At 40.5% G+C, this 22,273-nt stretch overlaps 2 protein-coding genes and 1 non-coding gene across 3 annotated transcripts in view; 2 read left to right on the top strand and 1 right to left on the bottom strand.

Moving 5' to 3' along the window:
- LOC125146586 (olfactory receptor 10V1-like) overlaps positions 1 to 22,273 on the bottom strand; it is a 59,706-nt gene that overhangs the window by 8,797 nt on the left and 28,636 nt on the right. The gene's annotated exons all lie outside the window — the stretch shown is intronic.
- Positions 13,946 to 14,875, top strand: LOC125176581 (olfactory receptor 10V1). The gene has a single exon (XM_047878258.1). It carries the CDS (start codon positions 13,946 to 13,948, stop codon positions 14,873 to 14,875), a length of 930 nt encoding a protein of 309 aa, XP_047734214.1.
- Positions 19,726 to 19,827, top strand: LOC125147261 (U6 spliceosomal RNA). The gene has a single exon (XR_007145093.1). It is a non-coding gene; the product is annotated as a U6 spliceosomal RNA (small nuclear RNA).

Below are 22,273 nucleotides of genomic sequence, written 5' to 3'. Positions count from 1 at the left end.
CACAAATCACGCAGGGTTGAGGGCCACAGTTAGAAGTCTGGATTCCATTGTGAGTGTTATGGGAAACTACTAGAGCTTTTAAAGAGAGATACACGCTGGCCCTTGTATTGGAACAAGGTCGCTCAGCTCTGATGCAGAGAACATAGTAGAAAGAAGAGAGGAGGCAGGGAGATGGTCAGGAGGCTGGATCTGCCATGGAATGACTAGTAGCCCCAGAATTAAACTCACCCAGCTCCTTACGTGCACCCCTCTTTCTTCCTCCCCTCAAAGCTCAATTATATGGAGGTCTGTCTCGATGTGAGAAAAAAATACGTGGCTCTCCTCTCCAACAGTTTACTTTATCTGACCGGCTTTGTAAAGAATAAGTAGCTTGGAAATTTCCTACTGCCCTCTGGATTCCCATGGGTTGTCAAAGTAGAAATCCAAAGGAAATTTGACCTGTAAGAGATATTAATAGAGCGGACAGTTACTGGATACTTACTACGGGCAGATTTTCTGCTGAGGACGTCACACGTGTTATTACCCACGATCACCTCCATTTCACAGATGATGAAACTGGGGCTTCCAGAGTAAATAATTTGACCAAAATTAGGTATCTTAAAAGAGGGACCGCTAGGAATAGAACCCAGTTTGAAGGACTTCAAAGCTACACCCTAGACCACGTGTTGGCAATAAATACACTGGTGTTCAAAGTATGATACGGGGATCAGCAGAATCAGCATCAGCTGGGAGCCTGATCCAAGTACAGACTCTCAGGCCCCACCCCAGACCACTACACGTATAGAAGTTCTAAATTAAGAGTTCCTTGCAGTTTCCGGGGGTAAAATCATACCATCTGAGGCCAATTATTTTATTTTCTGGTCTTGCTGCATTATTTAGAACCTCCAAAGTGTTGATTAACCCATGGTGATACTGAGAGTCCCGTCTAGCACCTGACACCTTGTGAACATGGTTTACTTAATCCACCATTTATAATGCTACCTGCTGTGAGATTTCAATACAGTTTTTCATAGGAAGTGGCAGCCTCTGTGGCACGAGTTGGCAAGCATTTTCTGCGAAGTCGCAGGGAGCATCTGTTTGAGGCGTTGTGGGCCATGCGGCGGCCTCCGTCACGACTGCTCAACTTTGCTGGGGCCACACGAAAGCAGGCAGAGACAACAGGGAGAGGAATAAAGATGGCTGTGCTCCAATAAAACATCATTTACAAAACCCAGCAGCCCACGGATATGACCTATAGACCCTACTTTGACGATCCCTGCTTAGGGACAGCATAGGTTTGAATTTTGAGCTGTCGCTTGCTAGTTACATGACCTTGGATAAGTTACTCAACATCTTGGCCCTCAGTTTCCTTATCTGAAAAATGAGGATAATAATGGCACCTCCTTCATGATGTAATTGTGCACAGTGATACCTGTGATGTACTTAGAAGAGTTGCCTACATCAGAAATAGCATTTGGGGCACCTGGTGGCTCAGTCGGTTAAGTGTCTGACTTCAGCTCAGGTCATGATCTCCCGGTTCGTGAGTTTGAGCCCCGCATTAGACTCTGTGTTGACAGCTTGGAGCCTGGAGCCTGCGTGGGGTTCTCTCCCTCACTCTCTGCCCCTCCTCTGCTCACACTCTGTCTCTCAAAAACAAATAAACGCTAAAAAAAATTTAAAAAAATAAAAATAAAATAGCATTCAATGATGTGAGCACAAAAGCAGAAATCTTCCCTGATTTATCTGCCATGGTACTCCCAATTTCTGGCACACAATAAGCACTCAGTAAATATTTACAGAATAGATAAAAATTAACTATAATATATTTAAGCAATTTATTTCTATTCCCATTTCACTCAGAGGTTTTATAAAGAATCTCTGCTGAGGGGCACCTGGGTGGGTCAATCCGTTAAGTGTTCAACTCTTGATGTCGGCTCAGGTCATGATCTCACCATTCATGGGATCAAGCCCTGTGTCAGGCTCCATGCTGACAGCACAGAGCCTGCTTGGGATCCTCTCCCTCTCTCTCTCTAGCACCTCCCCCACTCATGCACTCTCTCTCTCCCTCCTTCTCCCTCTCTCTCAAAATAAATAAATAAACTTAAAAAAAAGAATCTCTGTTGAAATACATCAAATAACTTTCCAGTAGCTCTGCACATAAATTTATTATTTGCCATTTCTATTGAAAGTAACACTGGAAGTCCTAGCCAGAGTAATTAGGCAAGAGAAAGAAGAAAATGCTGCCATTTGTGACAACACGGATGAACCTAGAGATTTTGCTAAGTGAAATAAGCCAAACAGAGAAAAACAAATGCCGAATCATAACACTTATATGTAGACTCTAAAATACATTGAACTCACAGAAACCCAGTAGAGGGTGGTTACCAAGGGTTGGGGAGTGTGGGAAATGGGGAGATGCTGGCCAAAGCTTCCAGTTATAAGATGCATAGGTTCTGGAGACCCACTGTACAACATGGTGAGTACAGCTAGTAATAATGCATTGTATATGGGAACTTTTCTAAGCGAGTGGATATGAAGTATTCTCACCACAAAAAGAAAAAAGTGACTCTAAGGGGTGATGGATACATGAATTGGCTTGATTGTAGTTTTCATTTCACAAGGCATACCTGTCTAAAAACATCCCATTATATACCTCAAATATATACAGCCTTTATTGTTCAATTTTAGCTGACATAAAATATTAGGGATAGCTATCTGGAAGTCAGGATAAATAAAATCAGTAGCTCTCAACATTCTCTGCACCACATGAATTTTACAGTGTTTTCTCCATGAACCCCACCGTGATGATTTTAAAGCTAAGAAAGGGTTAGGTAACATGATAAACACTGCACGTGCATTATCTCATTCAATCTCCGCAACCACTCTATGAGCGAGAAGCAGTACTATCATTCCCACTTTGCAGGTGAGGTAAGTAAGGTTTAGAAAGTTTAACACCCAAAGGCACACATCCAGCCCTTGGCTGAGCCAAGTTTTGAAACCAAATCTGTCTGAATTTAGACCTACTCTTTGAGCCATTCTTATATATACTGCCTCCAAACCCCATGTTTTAAAAATTACTATCTACCTAACTCTATCTTCTAAATAAACAAAAACACAAGTAATAATAATAACAGTAATAATAATAATAATAATAATAATAATAATAATATAAAATTATCCCGGGAAAATGTATGACATGTTAGGCCTTTCGAAATATTAAAATTACCTTAGAAACTCCATTAGTAATCTTTTTTTAATGTTTATTTATTTTTGAGAGAGAGAGAGAAAGAGAAAGACAGAGAGAGACACAGTGTGAGCGGGAGAGGGGTAGAGGGAGAGGGAGACACAGAATCTGAAACAGGCTCCAGTCTCCAAGCTGTCAGCACAGAGCTTGATGTGGGACTCGAACCCACGGACCATGAGATCATGACCTGAGCCAAACTCTGATGCTTAACCGACTGAGCCACCCAGGCACTCCCTCCATTAATAATCTTGAAGGCCTTTTGAGATATGGGGATTAGAGATGGAACCATTTAATGTCCTCTAAATCCCTTCTCATTCCACAATGTCATAAATGGCCTTTAAAAAAAGAGCTCTACAGACCTCAAGCTGTATTACAAAGCTGTAATCATCAAGACAGTATGGTACTGGCACAAGAACAGACATTCAGATCAATGGAACAGAATAGAGAACCCAGAAATGGACCTACAAACGTGTGGCCAGCTAATCTTTGACAAAACAGGAAAGAATATTCAATGGGATAAAGACAGTCTCTTCAGCAAGTGGTTTTGGGAAAACTGGACAGCGACATGCAGAAGAATGAACCTGGACCATTTTCTTTTTTTTTTTTTTTTAATTTTTTTTTTAATGTTTTTATTTATTTTTGCAACAGAGAGAGACAGAACATGAGCAGGGGAGGGCCAGAGAGAGAGGGAGACACAGAATCGGAAGCAGGCTCCAGGCTCTGAGCTGTCAGCACAGAGCCCGATGCGGGGCTCGAACCCACAGACTGTGAGATCATGACCTGAGCCGAAGTCGGACGCTCAACCGACGAGCCACCCAGGCGCCCCCCTGGACCACTTTCTTACACCAGACACAAAAAATACACTCAAAATGGATGAAAGACCTAAATTTAAGACAGGAAGCCATCAAAATCCTTGAGGAGAAAGCAGGCAAAAACCTCTTTGACCTTGGCCACAGCAACTTCTTACTCAACATGTCTCCAGAGGCAAGGGAAACAAAAGCAAAAGTGAACTATTGGGACCTCATCAAAATAAAAAGCTTCCGCACAGCAAAGGAAACAATCAGCAAAACTAAAAGGCAACTGACAGAATGGGAGAAGATATTTGCAAATGACATATCAGACAAAGGGTTAGTATCCAAAATCTATAAAGAACTTATCCAACTCAACACCCAAAAAACAAGTAATCCAGTGAAGAAATGGGAAAAAGACATGAATAGACACTTCTCCAAAGAAGACATCCAGATGATCAACCGACACATGAAAAAAATGCTCCACATCACTCATCCTCAGGTAAATACAAATCAAAGCCACAATGAGATACCACCTCATACCTGTCAGAATGGCTAACATTAACAAGTCAGGCAACAACAGACGTTGGCAAGGATGCAGAGAAAGAGGATCTCTTTTGCACTGCTGGTGGGAATGCAAACTGGTGCAGCCACTCTGGAAAACAGTATGGAGCTTCCTCAAAAAATTAAAAATAAAAATTAAAAATAGAACTACCCATCAATTGCACTACTATGTATTTATCCAAGGGACACAGGTATGCTGTTTCAAAGGAGCATATGCATCCCAATGTTTATAGTAGCACTATCAACAATAGCCAAAGTATGGAAAGAGCCCAGATGTCTATCGATGGGTGAATGAATAAAGAAGATGTGGTATACGAGGCACCTGGGTGGCTCAGTTGGTTAAGAAGATGTATATATATACATGTTCTATACATGTTCTATACACACACACACACACATATATACACACACACAATGGAGTATTACTCAACAATCAAAAAGAATGAAGTCTTGCCATTTGCAACTACGTGGATGGAACTAGAGGGTATTATGCTAAGCGAAATTAGTCAGAGAAACACAAATATCATGTGACTTCACTCATATAAGGACTTGAAGATACGAAACAGATGAACATAAGGGAAGGGAAGCAAAAATAATATAAAAACAGGGAGGGGGACAAAACATAAGAGACTCTTAAATATGGAGAACAAACAGAGGGTTGCTGGAGGGGTTGTGGGAGGGGAGGATGGGCTAAATGGGTAAAGGGGCATTAAGGAATCTACTCCTGAAATCATTGTTGCACTATATACTAACTTGGATGTAAATTAAAAAAATAAATTAAATAAAAATAAAAAATAAAAATAAATAAAAAAAGAACTCTAGATGGTCCTTCATTTCTCCAGGGGACACTGAAAGAAAACCATGTCTTTGGATGAATTTGAATGAAGCATCATTATTCATTAATCTCAACAAATATTACTGAGAGACTAAGGTCAGGATTTGAATGGTTCAACACCCAAGTAGATGGTGAGTGGAGGCTCTGGTTTTAGATATGTGAAACAGGAGATACTCATCAGTGATGCAATAGAGATGTCAAGTAGACAGTGAATATACAAGTCTGGAGTTCAGGGGTGAGGTTGGCTGGAAATAATACATTTGAGAGTCATCAGTCTGTTGTCTGTATTTAAAGCCTAAAGAAACTGAACCATTTGCAAATAAATAAATAAATAAATAAATAAATAAATAAATAAATAAATAAGAAAAGAGGACCTAGGACCAAGACCCACCTCGAGGGGAAGTTAGGGAAAGAGAAGAAGCCAGCAAAATAGACTAAGAAGTAAAATCAGAAATATAAAGGGGTGCCTGGGTGCTCAGTCTGTTAAGCGTCCAACTTCCGGCTCCAGTCATGATCTCACAGTTGGTGGGTTCAAGCTCTGCATCAGGCTCACTGCTGTCAGCACAGAGCCTCCTTTGGGTCCTCCGTCCCCCTCCCTGTCGGCCCCAGCCCCCCTTGCACTCTCTCACACAAAAAGAAAAAAATAAACATTAAAAAAAAAAAAAAGCAGGGTTGCCTGGGTGGCTCAGTTGGTTAAGCATCCGACTTTGGGTCAGGTCATGCTCTCACAGTTCTTGAGTTCAAGCCCCAAGTCTGGCTCTGTGCCGACAGCTTGGAGCTTGCAGCCTGCTTCTAATTCTGTGTCTCCTTCTCTCTCTGCCCCTCTCCCGCTCATTCTCTCTCTGTCTCTCTCTCTCAAAAATAAATAAATATTTAAAAAATTTTAAAGCAAAAAAGCTATTTTTAAAAATCAGAACTATAAAGTAAAATTAGGAGAAATTAGTTTTCCAGAAGCAAAGAGAGCAGAGGACATTGCAAAATATGCCCTCCCCACTAAAAAAAAGAAAAGAAAATGCTGCATGTAGAAGTGATCTTTTTAAAAACATGATTTCAAGGTAAATCAAGTGAAAATAATGTTTCTTTCCCCAACTGACTTCATCATTGAACTTATCAACAAGTTACTAAAAGATGACCCTCAGGGAAGATGTACCAGTGGAATAATCCTGATGCAATTTTAATTTTTAAGGAACACTGTATTTAATCTTGTTGCTTTCTGCTTCCCAGGCAGACCTCAGTCGTCTCAGGGGACCAAGAATGTCACTTTAGCCAGATTAGTTACCAATATCCTTACTGGATGATAATTTTGAGTCTGAATGTCAGGGGAACTTCAAAGGTAAGTTTTAGACTACAGAGATGTAGTAAGTAAAGCCCAGACGTTACTTTATACAAAGAAGAAAAAGGCAGGGTAGAACATATCTTCAGGCTAAGAGTTGATCAGATAGGAATCAGGTTGAGTTTGAGAAGTGTTTTAACCTAGTGTCCTGAATCAGCCAGATCTATGAATCTAGAAGTGATCAGCATACCTGCCTGGGGATCCTCTGAGGACAGAAGGACCTAGGGGCAGATTCCTGGGGTTCTCAGTGTTTGGCAAAGGATCCAAGTAAATCTGCAATGGCTTACAGTCCACAGAAGTCCAGCATAAGGTAAGAATCTCCTCCCAGACTCCAGATTTGAGAAGATTAGGAAAATCCCTACCTTGTAAAAGCCAAGCCTTGTGGTAGACACTGGCCAGGGAAGAGAAGCTAAGGACGGAGCCTTTCAGAGAAAGAGTCAAAGTCCAGTTCCTAAGAAGAACCAATGTTTTACACACGACAGTTTCAGGGGAACTCAAGAATACATACCGTAAAATCCGTGCTCTTCAAATTGCTGGGTGGCAAGAAGGAGCTTCTGTCCAAAAAGATCAAGGGATCATATTCTAGATCAGATTAAGAGTTCACCGCTAATTAGCACTGAAACATACAGATGTCAGTACTTTTAAGGCTTCCTCTAGTTTAAAAAAATCCATCACTCCAAACTTCAAACTTACAGAAGCCGAAAAATTAGGAAACATTCATTTCTATTATTAAAGGAATTACAAGGAGGATCCTTCACCTTGAGAATCCCCTTATGCATTAAAAGGTAATTCTAATTAGATGCATTTTTCTTTTTTTTTTTTAATTTTTTTTTTAACGTTTATTTATTTTTGAGACAGAGAGAGACAGAGCATGAACGGGGGAGGGTCAGAGAGAGGGAGACACAGAATCTGAAACAGGCTCCAGGCTCTGAGCTGTCAGCACAGAGCCCGACGCGGGGCTCGAACTCACGGACCGCGAGATCGTGACCTGAGCCGAAGTCGGCCGCCCAACCCACTGAGCCACCCAGGCGCTCCTAGATGCATTTTTCAAAAGACATTATTGCACAGAGATATGCCTATGTGCCCGGCATGTTATCCTTTCATGAGAATACTTAAGTGAATTTGACTTTTACTATTTTTACTGCTCTCATTCAATTTTGAACTCTTTGAACACTGACCTCTCTCATTCTCTACACGTTTCCTCCTTTTCCCAGACACCTGAGCTATGCCTTACATAAAGTAGAGCCTTAACAAACGTTTTTTAAAGGGTTTATTAAGGTAAATATTGTTGATTAAATGGGTAGTGGGTGAAGAGGAAGAAAAGGAGGAGCAAAAAGGAAAAGAGAGAGATTACAAATTAGAGGACTGAGCATTGACTTGTAATAAACTGAGGAAGTCTTGTGACACATCACTTTCCAGTGAAATAGTTTTGTTGACAGTGGACAATTGGAATTTAAAAATTTGGGGGGCACCTGGGTGGTTCACTCGGTTAAGCATCCAAGTCTTGATTTTGGCTCAGGTTGTGATCTCATGGTCGTGAGACTGAGTCCCACATTGGGCTCCATGCTGATAGCATGGAGCCTGCTTGGGATTCTCTCTCTCCCTCTCTCTTCCCCTCCCCTGCTTGTGATTTCTCTCTCTCTCTCTCTCTCTCTCTCTCTCTCTCTCTCTCTCTCAAAATAAATAAACTTTAAAAAATTAAAAATTTTGTCTCTCTAGGACACATAACATTCAGCCTTACACATATACTGCTTTGCTCAGTGATGTACAGTTCCATTTTCTTTTTTATTTTTAAAGGTTATTTATTTATTGTGTGTGTGAGAGAGAGAGGGGGAGAGTATGGGGAGGGGCAGAGAGAGAGAGAGAGAGAGGGAGAGAATCCCAAGAATGCTCTGCACCGTTAACACGAAGCCCAATTCGGGGCTCGATCTCACGGACCATGAGATCATGACCTAAGCCTAAATCAAGGGTTGGTCACTTAACCTACTGAGCCACCCAGGCGCCCCTGTACAGTTTATTTGAATGGTAGAAGCTTAGACTCGCTTCCAGATTGACCTAAGAATTAAGTGCTACTTTGCCATTTAACAGCTGAGCAAGTTCGTCAAACCCAGAAGCCTGAATTTCTTCATCTAAAAAGTTTGTACAATAAAGGTATCTGTTGAATATTCACTGAAGGACCACTTAAGTGAAATGATCCCTGAAAAATGATTAGCACAGTGTACGAGTGCCCAATAAATGTTGCCCATTGGTATGCAGTAGGAGAATAACTTTTGGTTAAATACCTGAATATTTCCTTTGACATATTCAAAATATGCTTGTAAAAGTATTATGTTGAATCATGTGAAATTGCCTAAATGCTACCATTATTGGTTTTCAGAAACAAATTCCATATGATTCAACATATTTGAGTAAAGCAATACCACATTGGCATTTCTTCTTTCCAGATGCTGCTGCCAGAAAATTCTCACAAAAGACTCTTCCAGAGTAGAGTCTCTTTAGGTATCTAATCTCTTGAGATTTATAAATGGATATGAAATCTGAATTTCATTTTATGAATGATACTTATGACTTCATAAGTTCATATATGAAATTCACATATATTCAGACATATAGAAAATGTTATTCAATAATGTCTTGTAAGGACAAATACATCTTTTGTTTGGTACATCTGACATTGGGACATTTTCTTTGAATCATTACGAATAGATCTTCCAGCTGGTATGAGTATCTCCAGAAACCACGAACACTATGCTTCAAACAGGGCTTTTGTCCTGTGAATGATGGTTATAACATTGTTCTTCCTTCTCTGTTCACCCTACGATCAAAACTCCCAAGTTAAGAGTTCATCTTCCTTTGTAGGTGAGTCCAACTTTGTGCTAAGAGATATGCCATTGTAGGTCAAATAGGCCAGATAAACCTGAAGTCAAGACATTTTATATAAGCTATCTTTTAATAGTAACAACTTATTTCTGAGACAGTGGCCACTGCTCATTCTATTCAAAGAGGAATTATGCAATATAAGGTGACATAGGAAACTAGACATGGAACCAGAGGTGTGTAAAAGATTTCCCAAAAAATATTAGATACACCTTCCAGGCATTCTACCCAGCAATTTAAATCTTTCTCAGTCTCAAGATAGATAATGGAAGGAATCAATGAATCAGTATACTTTATACACTGCCATGCATCCCAGTAGGTTCTTTTATGGACACTGTTCCATTTTCACCTCACAACATTCTTGTAAAAAAGTGAGGTGTTATTCTGAGCAAATGGAATTCTCTCTCTTAGAGAGAGCAAGTGACTTAGCAAGATCACAAAACTATTAAGTAGAAAGCTGGAATTTGAATGCACGTCATTCAATTCCAGCATAGCCTCCTCTGTAACCTATTTCTTGGAAGGATCATCTCCCCCAAATTATATGCTTGTTTTATATACGCATTTTCCTAAGTTCTAGTTGTCTAACCAAAGAGGCAGTTTACTGACTTAGTGAAAAGACCACCTTTTAACTAACTTTTCAGCCCTTATTTTAAATGTTGCCTACAATTTTAATTGCGGGAAACTGACAAGGGGGGGGGGATGCAAAAGTGTTTTAAACACAGCAAGAATAAGGGGAAATCTGGCCAACAGTCTTGTCCCTATGACTGCACAGAACAGATGACATCCCAATCATCTTTGCATCCCCTGCAGTGCCTTGCATGTTTAAATGATGAATTAAAAAATGCTTGGACAAGTCGAGCAATCTCTTTGGAAGAGATGGACCAGATAATGTGCCAGAGCTCTGATTCTGTGGGCATCTGTGACCTTTTATGGCCACTAATCAACCCGGACAGGAATTACATGAAGGACAATTTGTGGAGAACTCGTGGAGCCATGTTCTTCATTGTCTGATGGTAAACAGTCTCAGGAGATGATAAACCATCTTTCCAAAGACTAGCTATCCCCTGAGTGTTTTCTCTGAGCCTCACTTATCTTAGAAAATGGTGACTACTACTTGTTTTCTTTTGAATAATAAGAGAGGAGACTTTCCAAATCAAGACTGTATATTTGGGAAGTCTGGAAAATTATTTTTCATTGGGTAATAGCCAATCTATGGTCTAAATCAGTACATCTAAAGCTTTTCTATTTAAGTACTAATTAATTAGCATGAGAGACAATTTATATTCGTAAGGACTTGGCAAGCAGCCACAAGTAATAAATCTCCTGGAAATCTTGTTTTTAATCTCCCAAAATTCATGCAGATCTTCCTTCTATGTATACTATCTCCACTTTTTTTTACATGAAATAATTGTGCAAAAATTTTCAAGGTAAAATTGACCTTTTAAGAAAGCTGCACCATCTTGATTCTGGGACTTCATTTTTGTCCTGGACATAGCTTTGTACCCTGTAGATTGTAGAATATACACATTTTTTTTTAAGTTTGTTTATTTGTTTTTGAGAGAGAAAAAGCATGAGTAGGGGAGGGACGGGGCGGGGTGGGGAGAGAGAGAATCCCAAGCAGGTTCCATGCTGCCAGCACAGAACCCGACACAGGGCTCAAACCCACAAACTGTGAGATAGTGACCTGAGCTGAAATCAAGAGTCAGATGCTAAACTGACTGAGCCACCCAGGCACCCGGAATATGGTTTCAGAAGCATGCATAGATACAAATAACCACCACTATCCCTCAGGATTTATATAAAGAATAGTCAGTAAAGCTTTCAGTTATTTATTTGCACGATGCCCAACATTTGGTTCAATATTTTGGCATCATATAGAAGGAGTATCTGAAAGAAATATCAAGACCATCTTTTGAAATGTGTCTACTTGGTTTCTTCTTTGCAATAACGAAAGCACTTCATATAACCTACAATTCATATAGCTTCCAGATAGAACCTAACTAACTTACATCTTTATCTTGTCACAATGAGGAGACTACCATAGGTGGGGAAATTTGCAGAAAGAAATGAAGAGAATAGTTAGATAGGATATTAACTGGATAATGTGGCACTTGGATTTCTTATTCAGGACCCTGAATTTCATAGTATTTCTCTATGTTTGATTTCCTGTTCCCTTTTCTAGACCTTGTAATGAAATGAAGCCAATGCAGCCTATACATTGCATTTAGACTCAAGTGCTTTGAGGAGATTAGGTGGATTTATGCCCAAGACTTCCTGTGCCCAAGGAGGTGGTAACTGAGAAAACAAATGAACAGAAGGCACCATTTGGAATTTCCATCTCTAGTATCCTTCTTATGAATTGAGTTATTCATTTGTATTCACCTGAATAGGTTTGGTTCAATACAAAGCTACTGTGTTGGTTTTGGGACTAGACTCTTAGCCACCAGAAGACAGGATATTAAAACTTCAGGCTCCTATGAAGACCCTTTGGACATCACTCAGGACTCCGGGGCCTGGGCCACAGAAGACCTTCTCTTTGTTTCCATGTTGTCTCTCGTGAAGGATGAATTAAACCACTCTCCTCCGTCTTCACCCAAACATCATAGTTTTTAACCAAATCCTTTCTCCCTGCTCCTTGTAAGAGAAAGAAAGGAGATTCTTTTTGTTACATTGTTACGGGCAGCATTTACTAAATAAAACAACAGTCTAGATTGTAATTATGGTTTTCAAATCTGAAAATACTGTAATCTAACATTTTTGTTCTCAGATCTTAGGTGCTCTTTTTACCATTGACCATCTAGAGTTCTACCTATGGATGAAAATATAATCAAATAACAAAGCCATTTAGGAAATATAAAGTAGTATAGAAGGAGGCAGTATGGTATGAACCAAAATCAAGCACGAGACTTTTGTGGTCAAATAGACTGTATTCAAATCCTTCCTCTCTCACTTTCTACCTGTATGACTTCAAAACATGTCTTAACCTCTTTAAGCCTCTGTCTTCATCTGTAAAATGGGATGATAATAGTACAGGACTCTTAAAATGGCTTTGTGGACTAAGTGAACTAATACACCGAAATCATTTTCCACCATGCCTACCACTTAACATGGAATAAATGACAATTTGTCATAAGACGCATCCTCTGTCCTCAGGGAACATAGAATATAATTTGGAATAGGATATAATAAAAGACAGTGTACTAGCACTAAAATCATAACACTCGGAGAAACATAGAATTTCAGGGAAAGGAGAGAGGGATTTTTTTTTTAACTGGAGTGACCTAGGAAGACCATGAAAAGAAGAACATGACTTAGAATTTGAAAGTTGAACAGGATTTGGATTAGGCAAAAGAGAGATGATGAGATTTCTAACTGGAAGGAGAATAGAAGTATGTGAAGCACAAAGAAGAATGATGGAGAAGAGGCCAATGAGTAGACTCCATAGTACATGACAGGGATAATTGAGGCCATGGTGGGATTAGCCTAAAACACTCAAGTCCAAGAGACACTGGAATCATCAGCAGAGGAGCATGAAGGTCATTTAGGCAACGGGAAGGCACTGAAAATGACTAAGTAGGTGGGTAATGTGATAATGGAGAACAGAATGGATGATAACGGGAAGAGGAAGGAAAATGGGAGATTAGATAGGAGGCTATCACAAGAACCCAAATGTGAGATAACAATGGATAGAAATGACTGGGGCAGTAGAAAAGGACCAAAGCAATAGATATGAGAAATTTTTGAAGGACAAACTATCAGCATTTAGGAACAAATTGAATAAAAGAGAGAAAACAGCCTGAATCAATGTTTCTAGGTGTCGAGCTAAATTACAGTGTGTGCTGTAATATCACAGCACACCAGGACCACAATTCTCTTTAAATTATAACCTACATCCAATTAAACTTTCCTAAAACGTTTTTGCTTTGAGTTTCCCGTGATGAGATAATACCCTGTTTTATCCATTTTGTAACTTTGAACTTTAAGCTGACTTTACTCATTCATTCATTCAGTAAATACTTCTTGGAAAGCTTCCTGTATCGGGCATGGTGCTAGGCACCAGAATCAAAGCAAAGAGCATCAAAATCGCCACCATGGAGGATTTCTCAGTCCTCCTCTTCAGGGTAGAGGAGGAAATGAGAGGAGTGGCATATGTGTAAATTATAATATTCCATGATTTGCTCTGAAATGAAAGGGTGCGCATAACCACTGAGATACCTCAGAAAGTGCTCTAACATTAAACAGGGGAATGTGACTGCGTCACATTAAATGTGAGGTACCTAGAGACACATGTCATCTTTCCTTTTTCTAGATCCAGCACACTACCCATGGAAGAAATAAATAAAACTGCAAAGATACAATTCTTCTTTCGTCCATTCTCAGCTGACCCTAAGGTACAAGTAGGGATTTTTGTGGCCTTCCTGACGATGTACCTGATCAGCCTCAGCGGAAACACCACAATTGCAGTCATTGTCCAGATCAACCACTCCCTCCACATCCCCATGTACTTTTTCCTGGTGAACCTGGCAGTTCTGGAAATCTTCTATACATCTTCCATTGCCCCACTGGCCTTGGCGAACCTTCTTTCAATGGGCAGGACTCCTGTTTCCATCCCTGGCTGTGGGACCCAAATGTTTTTCTTTGTCTTCCTGGGTGGAGCTGATTGTGTCCTGCTTGCGGTCATGGCTTATGACCGGTTTGTAGCAATCTGTTACCCTCTACGATACACCCACGTCATGAGCTGGCCCTTGTGTGTGGAGCTGGTGGTAGGGTCCCTGGTGCTGGGGTTCCTGCTGTCGCTGCCACTGACTATTTTGATCTTCCGTCTCCCATTCTGCAACAACAATGAGATCTACCACTTCTACTGTGACATGCCTGCTGTCATGCGCCTGGCCTGTGCGGACACACACATTCACAAGACTGCCCTGTACATCGTCAGCTTCATTGTCCTAAGCGTCCCACTCTCATTAATCTCCATCTCCTACGTCTTCATCGTGGCAGCCATTTTACGGATCCGGTCAACAGAAGGGCGCCACCGAGCCTTCTCCACCTGCTCCTCGCACATCTTAGTGGTCCTCCTGCAGTATGGCTGCACCAGCTTTATATACTTGTCTCCCAGTTCCAGCTACTCTCCTGAGATGGGCCGGGTGGTGTCCGTGGTCTACACCTTCATCACGCCCATTTTAAACCCTTTGATCTACAGTATGCGGAACAAGGAACTGAAAGATGCCCTACAGAAGGCGCTGAGGAAGTTCTAGGTAGGATGATCCCATGACTTGTCAAAATTGGACACTTGAGGGCAAAACGGGATGCTATTAATAATTATGCTGTGACAGCATGCATGAGCCAAGAATGTCCTCGCAAACTAAGATATGGCCCACTGTTCTAGGATCACCAGAGGAGAATACTACTACTGTGTAATTGAAATAAAGCTGTGTCATGGAGGGCAGCATGTCCTGGGCATTGATGGAAGAACATCAACATTTATTGGACTTTATATACTAGGCACTTTACATGGGTTATCTCACTTAGCCCATAGTAAGTACCACTGTCCTCATTTTTTTAGAAAAGGAAACCAAAATGGCTAACAAAAGACATACCCAGGATGAGAACACAGGTATTTAAAAAATCTAAAGACAGGCCGCCTGGCTCAGTGGCTCAGTTGGTTGAGCCTCTGACTCTTGACTTCAGCTCAGGTCATGATCCCAGGGTCATGGGATTGAGCCCTGCATCTGGCTCCATGCTGAGCATACAGCCTGCTTCAGATTCTCTCTTTCTCCCTCTGCTCCTTTCCCCTGCTTCTACTCTCTCTCTCTCTCTCTCTCTCTAAAAAATTAAAAATTAAAAAAAATTGTTAATAGAAATCTAAAGACTAAGCTATCTTCACATAATATTGGCCAAGCAGACCCTGAATGCCAAAAAAAAAAAAGAAAAAAGAAAAGAGAAGAAAAAAGAAAAGAAAAGAAAAGAAAAGAAAAGAAAAGAAAAAGAGGAGGTTTTGCAGTTGGCCAAAGGAAGGGGGACTTTTTTTTAATATGGTTTTGTTGTATTAACCAAAAAGAAAACTCATAACTCTCATAACTTTTAAAGAGCACCCCAGCAATAAAAAGGATAGTAATGAAGGAAAATGCTACTTAATTTAATAAGTGAAAATATGGGAAAGGGAGAAAGTGAGCCTCGTTGAATCTCGGACTCCACCAGAATCCCTTCTATAGCATCTCAGTGTTCCAGACTCTGCTTGAGCTTCCAAGGAGAGAGATCATTAACTTGTAAGACACCACATTCTTGTTGGACAACTTGTTTGTTACAGTACCACACGTTCGTTTGAGCTAAAGTCCATCTACAAACAACTTCCTCCCACTGATCCTGTTTTTACCCTCTAGAGCTTTCTTCTCCTTGACAGTTCTTCTAAGTATTAGGATGAATTTTGTGTCTTCTTTTAAGTCTTTAGCTCTCTTCTCTGTAGAGCAAATACTCCATCAGTTTTCTCTCCGGAGATCATATTTGTATGCTCTCACACCAGTCACCTTCTAATTCTCCCTCGTTCCATGTCCTTCTACAAATTTTCACCCAGAAATGAACACAATCCACTGAGAATATTTTGTTCTGCGGAACTGTTATTTTCCATGACCTGTGAACTATGTTTCTATCAATTGCTCTTGATCACTGTAACCTCTCATAAATTTGGTATCAAATAAAATCTTCATATTGTTTCATATGCCTTTCAATACTGCCTGACCACAATTTATTTTACTAACATATGTGTAGGACTTCTCATTTAACACTAATATATTGATTTTTTTATTGGTTTAGTCCAAGAGATCCAAACTACCAAAGTTATCTTCAGGAATTATATTATTCATCTAGTTTTATGTCATGGTCAAAATTACAATTATATTTCATTTCCTTTGTCGAAATCATTAACCAAGATCTAGAATAGAACATGATAAATAAGCACCTATGGTAGTCCTCCTCTTTGGGAATTGTTGTCCAACTGGATAGAAATATGCTCAGTTAATACCATCAGTGGCACATTGTCACAGTTATGACCCTCCTAGTGGATCTCCCCTCCCTGAATCCATGCCCCTGAGAGGCCCTCGTGCCCCTATGGCTATGTGACTTGCTTTAGCCAATGGGACATCAGCAAATATATTGCAAATAGAGGCTTATACTTGCCCTTTGATGTCTGTCTTCCCTTTCTGCCCTGAATCTGACACATGAAGAAGTCAGGGCTAGGATGACACCCAGAGATAAGCCACCAAGGAGGTTCCCTAGACCAACCCCAGTGGATCCACCAGATGACTGCAATCATGTTATTGGACCCCACCAGAAGAACTGCCCAGCTGAACTTGCTTAAAATGCTGACCCACAGAAATATGGGCAAATAAAATGATTGATAAATTTTAAGTTGTTGAGTTTGAAATGATATATTTTGCATCAAAAAATAACCAATTCAGGGACATCTGTGTGGCTCAGTTGGTTGAGTGTCCAACTCTTGATCTCGACTCAGGTCATGATCTCACAGATTGAGATCAAGCCTTGCATCAGGCTCTACTGACAGCACACAGCCTGCTTGGGATTCTCTCTCTCTCTCCCTCTCTCTGCCCCTCCCCCACTTACACTCTTCTCCCTCTCTCAAAATAAATTTTAAAAATTTTTAAAAATTCTTAAAAAAAAAAATAACCAATTCACCATCCGGTCTATAATAAACTGTATCTTCAAGAAAGATATGGGAAGCCTATCAAATCTCTTCATACACTCAAAATACACTATGGCACTGGTATAAATCTAAACATTTAGACGCCTTATGTTAAAAATGAAGTGCATTTGGCATGATTTATCTTGGGTCACTGCATATGGGCCTTTACATCACCAGGCTTTTCACGTCTACAGATTATCTAATCAATCATGCATTTCCAGAATTTTACTAGGGATTCGCAACAAGATGGTTATCTTATTGTTTTGAAATCCACTGGTAGTTTATAAATTTTTTTATTTCTGTAGCTTCATCTGAATGGGAAAAGAAACATTTCAGTAGTTGTGAGTGCCTTGGGGATGGAGAATATGCGTTTAATCTTGAATTCCCAGCATCTAGTAGAGTGGATAGCATTTATTAGACTCAGCTGATTTACTATCAAGAGATAAATTACATCTAGGGAGGGTGGTTACCGCTCATAAAAACTGTATGTTCTTTATACAAAGGGATTGTGTTCTAGCCTTTTTCTACCATTTGTATCCTTCACTGCTCCCTTCACAGTGATGGTACTCCATAAATATTTGTGGAATTGAACAGGACTTCTTTTGGAGATCTTTTTTTTCTGGTTTTCAGATTTTTTTTTTGATATTTTTATTTATTTTTGAGACAGAGAGAGACAGAGCATGAGCAGGGGAGGGGCAGAGAGAGAGGGAGACACAGAATTTGAAGCAGGCTCCAGGCTCTGAGCTGTCAGCACAGAGCCCGGACGTGGGGCTCGAACTCACGGACTGTGAGATCATGACCTGAGCTGAAGTCAGATGTTTAACTGACTGAGCCACCTAGGCGCCCCTCTGGTTTTCAGATTTTTTAAAATGTTACTGATAAATGCACATTCTTTTTTTATGTTTATTTTGAGAGAGAGATAAAGAGAGAGAGAGAGAGAGAGAGAGAGAGAGAGAGAGAGAGAATGCACACACAAGCAGGGAAAAGACAGAGAGAGAGAGAGGGAGAGAGAGAATCCCAAGCAGGCTCCACACTGTCAGCACACAGCCCAATGCAGAGCTCAGTCCCATGGACCATGAGATCATGACCTGAGCTGAAATCAAGAGCTGGACAGCTGAGCTATCCAGGTGCCCTTATACATTCTTATTATAAACTTTTTTGAAACATTTATTGCTAATACTTATTTTTGAATGCCTTATTTGATTCTATATCTATAAATCCTATATTCCCTAAGACTTGCAGATAATAAAAAATAAAAATGGGAACTACAAAATACCCATTTGAGAGAAGTAAGTAGAAATTATTATTGCCTATTAAAAGAAGATCATGGGGCACCTGAGTGGCTCAGTCAGTTGAACGTCTGACTCTTGATTTTGGCTCAGGACATGATCTCACAGTTCATGAGTTTGAACCCTGCATGGGGCTCTATGCTGGCAGTGCAGAGCCTGCTTGGGATTGTCTCTCTCTCTCTCTCAAAATAAATAAATAAACTTAAAAAAAAAAAAGAAGATCATATATTTTGCTATATTTAACCCAGTTTTAGCAAGGGTATTTTTAAACTTTCATCACTCATAGAAAATTTTGAGAATCTATAACTTTCACTTGCTGCAGAGTGGATGGTATTGATGCATATCCTCTTTATTCCAATAAAGAGCCAAATGGACAGGCATCCTTTGCAATTACACCTGGAAGAAAATCCCAAACAGACCCTCATTTCTCTTGTCATCCTTTTACAGTGTTGCACTGTTCAGAACAGAGAAAGGAGGGTAATGAAGAAAAGTTGAGTCACAAGACACTAGAAAACATGGGGATAGTGCTGACAGAGGAAAGCAGGATATCTGAGGAACCTGTGGGGCCATGAAAAGATGAGAGGAGTCAGGAGTTATCACAACGGGCAGCAGGGAGTGGACGGGGCACCAGATCATCTACCATGCTTCTCTGGAAGGAGGATCATGGGACTGAGATCCAGGAAACATGGAGACATGGTTCTAGGAGCTATAAACTGAGAAAGTCACTTTCATCCTGCAAGCTTTGGTCTCAGTATCTAGAAAATGAAAGGATTAAACTAGTTAATACTAGGATATCTACAAGCACTAACTTTGATTCCTTAATTTTCCCACTTTCTGTTCATGTCTATCAATACTCAGGCCATTTCTGCTCATTTTGGACAGGCCACTTTCCTACCCCAATGGTAATCGATTTTTAGCTGCTTCTCAATCAGCATGTGAAAATGAACAATGTGGGCATGACCAAATGGGACAGCAGTTAACCCTTGTCTTCTCCCAAGCAGGACAGAAAGTCTGAATGCTGGGATTCTGTGGGCCTCTGACTTGGGAAACACACCCTCCCAAATGTGGTTTCAAAACTCAGACGTTGCCATGTGACTTTCTTATTATTTAAAAGAAATGAGTGCTCGGTTCACGGCACGTGTGCTAAAATGGAACAATACTGAGATGGGCAAGGAGCCGGCACAAGGATGGTGTGCAAATTCATGAAGAGTTCCAGAGTTTTACAAATAAAAGACTGAACTCATAGATACAGAGAACATATTAGTTGTTGCCAGAGGTAGAGGATGGGGATGGGCAAAATGGGTGAAGGGGGTCAAAAGGTACAAACTTCCACTTATGAAATAAATAAATCTTGGGGATGTAGTGTGCAACGTGGCAACCATAGTTAACAATACTGTGTTGTACATTTGATAGTCGCTAAGAGACAAGATCTGAAAAGGTCCCATCCCAAGAAAAAAAATTGTAACCATGGTGACGGATGTTAACTAGGCTTGTTGTGGTGATCATTTTGCAATACATACAAACATCAAATATTATGTTGTACACCTGACACTAATATGACATTATATGTCAATTATATCTCAATAAAAAATAAATATGTAAAAAAATAAAATAAAAGATATGAGCATGATAGCAGTAGGACAGCAGATAACTGGCTATGTTGTGTGTGTGTGTGTGTGTGTGTGTGTGTGTGTGTGTGTTAATTATAAACTACAAACTTGAATCTTGTGTTTGACTAGTGTGGGACAACTTTCTGATCTTTAATTTGCCAGTCCAGTTAGACAGCCCTCCTAACCAGTGTATGGTACTAAGCCTTTGCCATTCAAAGTCAGTGTTCAGCTAATGGAGAATGTAGCAACATGGTACACACACAGTCTGTTTCAACCACCATCTGGTGAGTCTTCACATAGTTCAGGACCTAAAAAGCTAAAAACTCCCAGACTCTCTAGCAACATAGGATGATGTATTTAGTTTCCACCAATCAGATGCACTCCCTCAAGAAATGAATTAAGACTGAATAACCCAGGAGCACCTGGGTGGCTCAGTAGGTTGAGCATCTAACTCTTAATTTCAGCTCAAGTCATGATCTCATGGTTCGTGAGATCAGGCCCCAAGTCGGACTCTGTGTGGATAGTATGGAGCCCACCTGGGATTCTCTCTCTCCCTCTCTCTCTCTGCCCCTCCCCTGCTCGTGCTCTCTCCCCAAAATAAATAAATAAGCATAAAAAAAATACCTAAGTGGTATACCACCATTCTTTTCTAGGACATATCTCTTATTTATTCTTCTTAATTTTTTTTTATGTTTTATTTATTTTTGAGAGAGAGAGAGGTGGGGGGAAGGGGCAGAGAGAGGGAGACACAGAATCTGAAGCTCTGAGCTGTCAGCGCTGAGTCCGATATGGGGCTTGAACCCACAAACTATGAGATCATGGCCTGAGATGAAGTCAGATGCTCAACCAACTGAGCCACCCAGACACCCCTGACATATCTTTAAAAGAGATGTGTTTTGTGTTGAGCTGTTCTGCTCAGCAACACTTCACCTAAAATGGCTTTCCTGACCACCACCACACCACACACCAGGACAAGTGACCACACTGTCCCCCTCGTTCTTTTTGTACCTTGTGTATAACTCCATCACAACATCTGTAACCCCGTAGCACCCTTATTTCTCTTCCTCAAGTACACTGTGACCTCTTTGGAGGAAGAAACTATCTCTGTTCCCTTGGTGCCTAGAAATCCCAAAAATATTGAATAAATTTATTAATCATTAATTTACAGTCATCCTTTCAGGGCCAGCTAAGTCTTTGCCTCCACTGTGAAGCTTTATGTGACTCTTCTTGTCCCTCCCTCCTTCATGATAACATCCCTTTCAAAGGTCAGTCTCACATTGGACCTGACTCACATTTCACGTCCTTGTGTTTTATCTCCCAAGTCAGATGCTGACCTCATTGATGGCAGACACTATGCCCCTTATGTCTTCTAATATCTCACAAGACTTGCCACAGTGAATGGGTGGCACTCAAAAAAAATTATCTGGAGGAGCACCTGGGTGGCTCAGTCAGTTAAGTGTCCAACTTCAGCTCAGGTCATGATCTCAAGGTTCATGAATTCAAGCCCTAAATCAGGCTCTCTGCACTGACAGCATGGAGGCAGCTTTGGATCCTCTGTCTCCCTCTCTCTCTACTTCTTCTCTGCTCTCTCTCTCCCTCTCTCTCTCAAAAATAAATAAATAAACATTTGTTTTAATTATGTGGAGAACTACAGGGTAAATAGCCTATTGGAAGAAACTGAACACACCAATCAAAGCACAGAAACACTCCAAAGACTAACACAGACCATGTAAAGTACTGTCCTCAGTGGATGACTAAAGACATCCACCACTGCTTTTCATGAAACATGTGGGATCACACAGTACACCCAGAGCCTACCATTCAACTATTCTTTCATGACTGACTTTTCAGATTTCCCAGCCTCTGTGTCCTGTCCTTGCTTTCAGGGATCCCAGGAAGGGGGAAGCCACCAGCTGTGCACAAAGACGTTCTTTGACCTTGGTAGTTAGGTTCTTCTGCTTCAGTGACCTCTCGGGTAAAGAAAGTCTGAGTCTCCTTTGGCATCCGTCTGTGATCATTTGCATTTCTTCCAGTTGACTTAATTAAGAGATGAAAAGA

Source organism: Prionailurus viverrinus, chromosome D1 (assembly GCF_022837055.1).
Source record: "Prionailurus viverrinus isolate Anna chromosome D1, UM_Priviv_1.0, whole genome shotgun sequence".
Taxonomy (NCBI): Eukaryota; Metazoa; Chordata; class Mammalia; order Carnivora; family Felidae; genus Prionailurus; species Prionailurus viverrinus.
The sequence above is the reverse complement of the archived record's forward strand: the minus strand, read 5'-3'. Positions and strand labels throughout refer to the sequence as shown.

Coding starts and splice junctions, on each gene's coding strand:
- LOC125176581 (XM_047878258.1), top strand. CDS start 13,946: ATGGAAGAAATAAATAAAACTGCAAAGATACAATTCTTCTTTCGTCCA.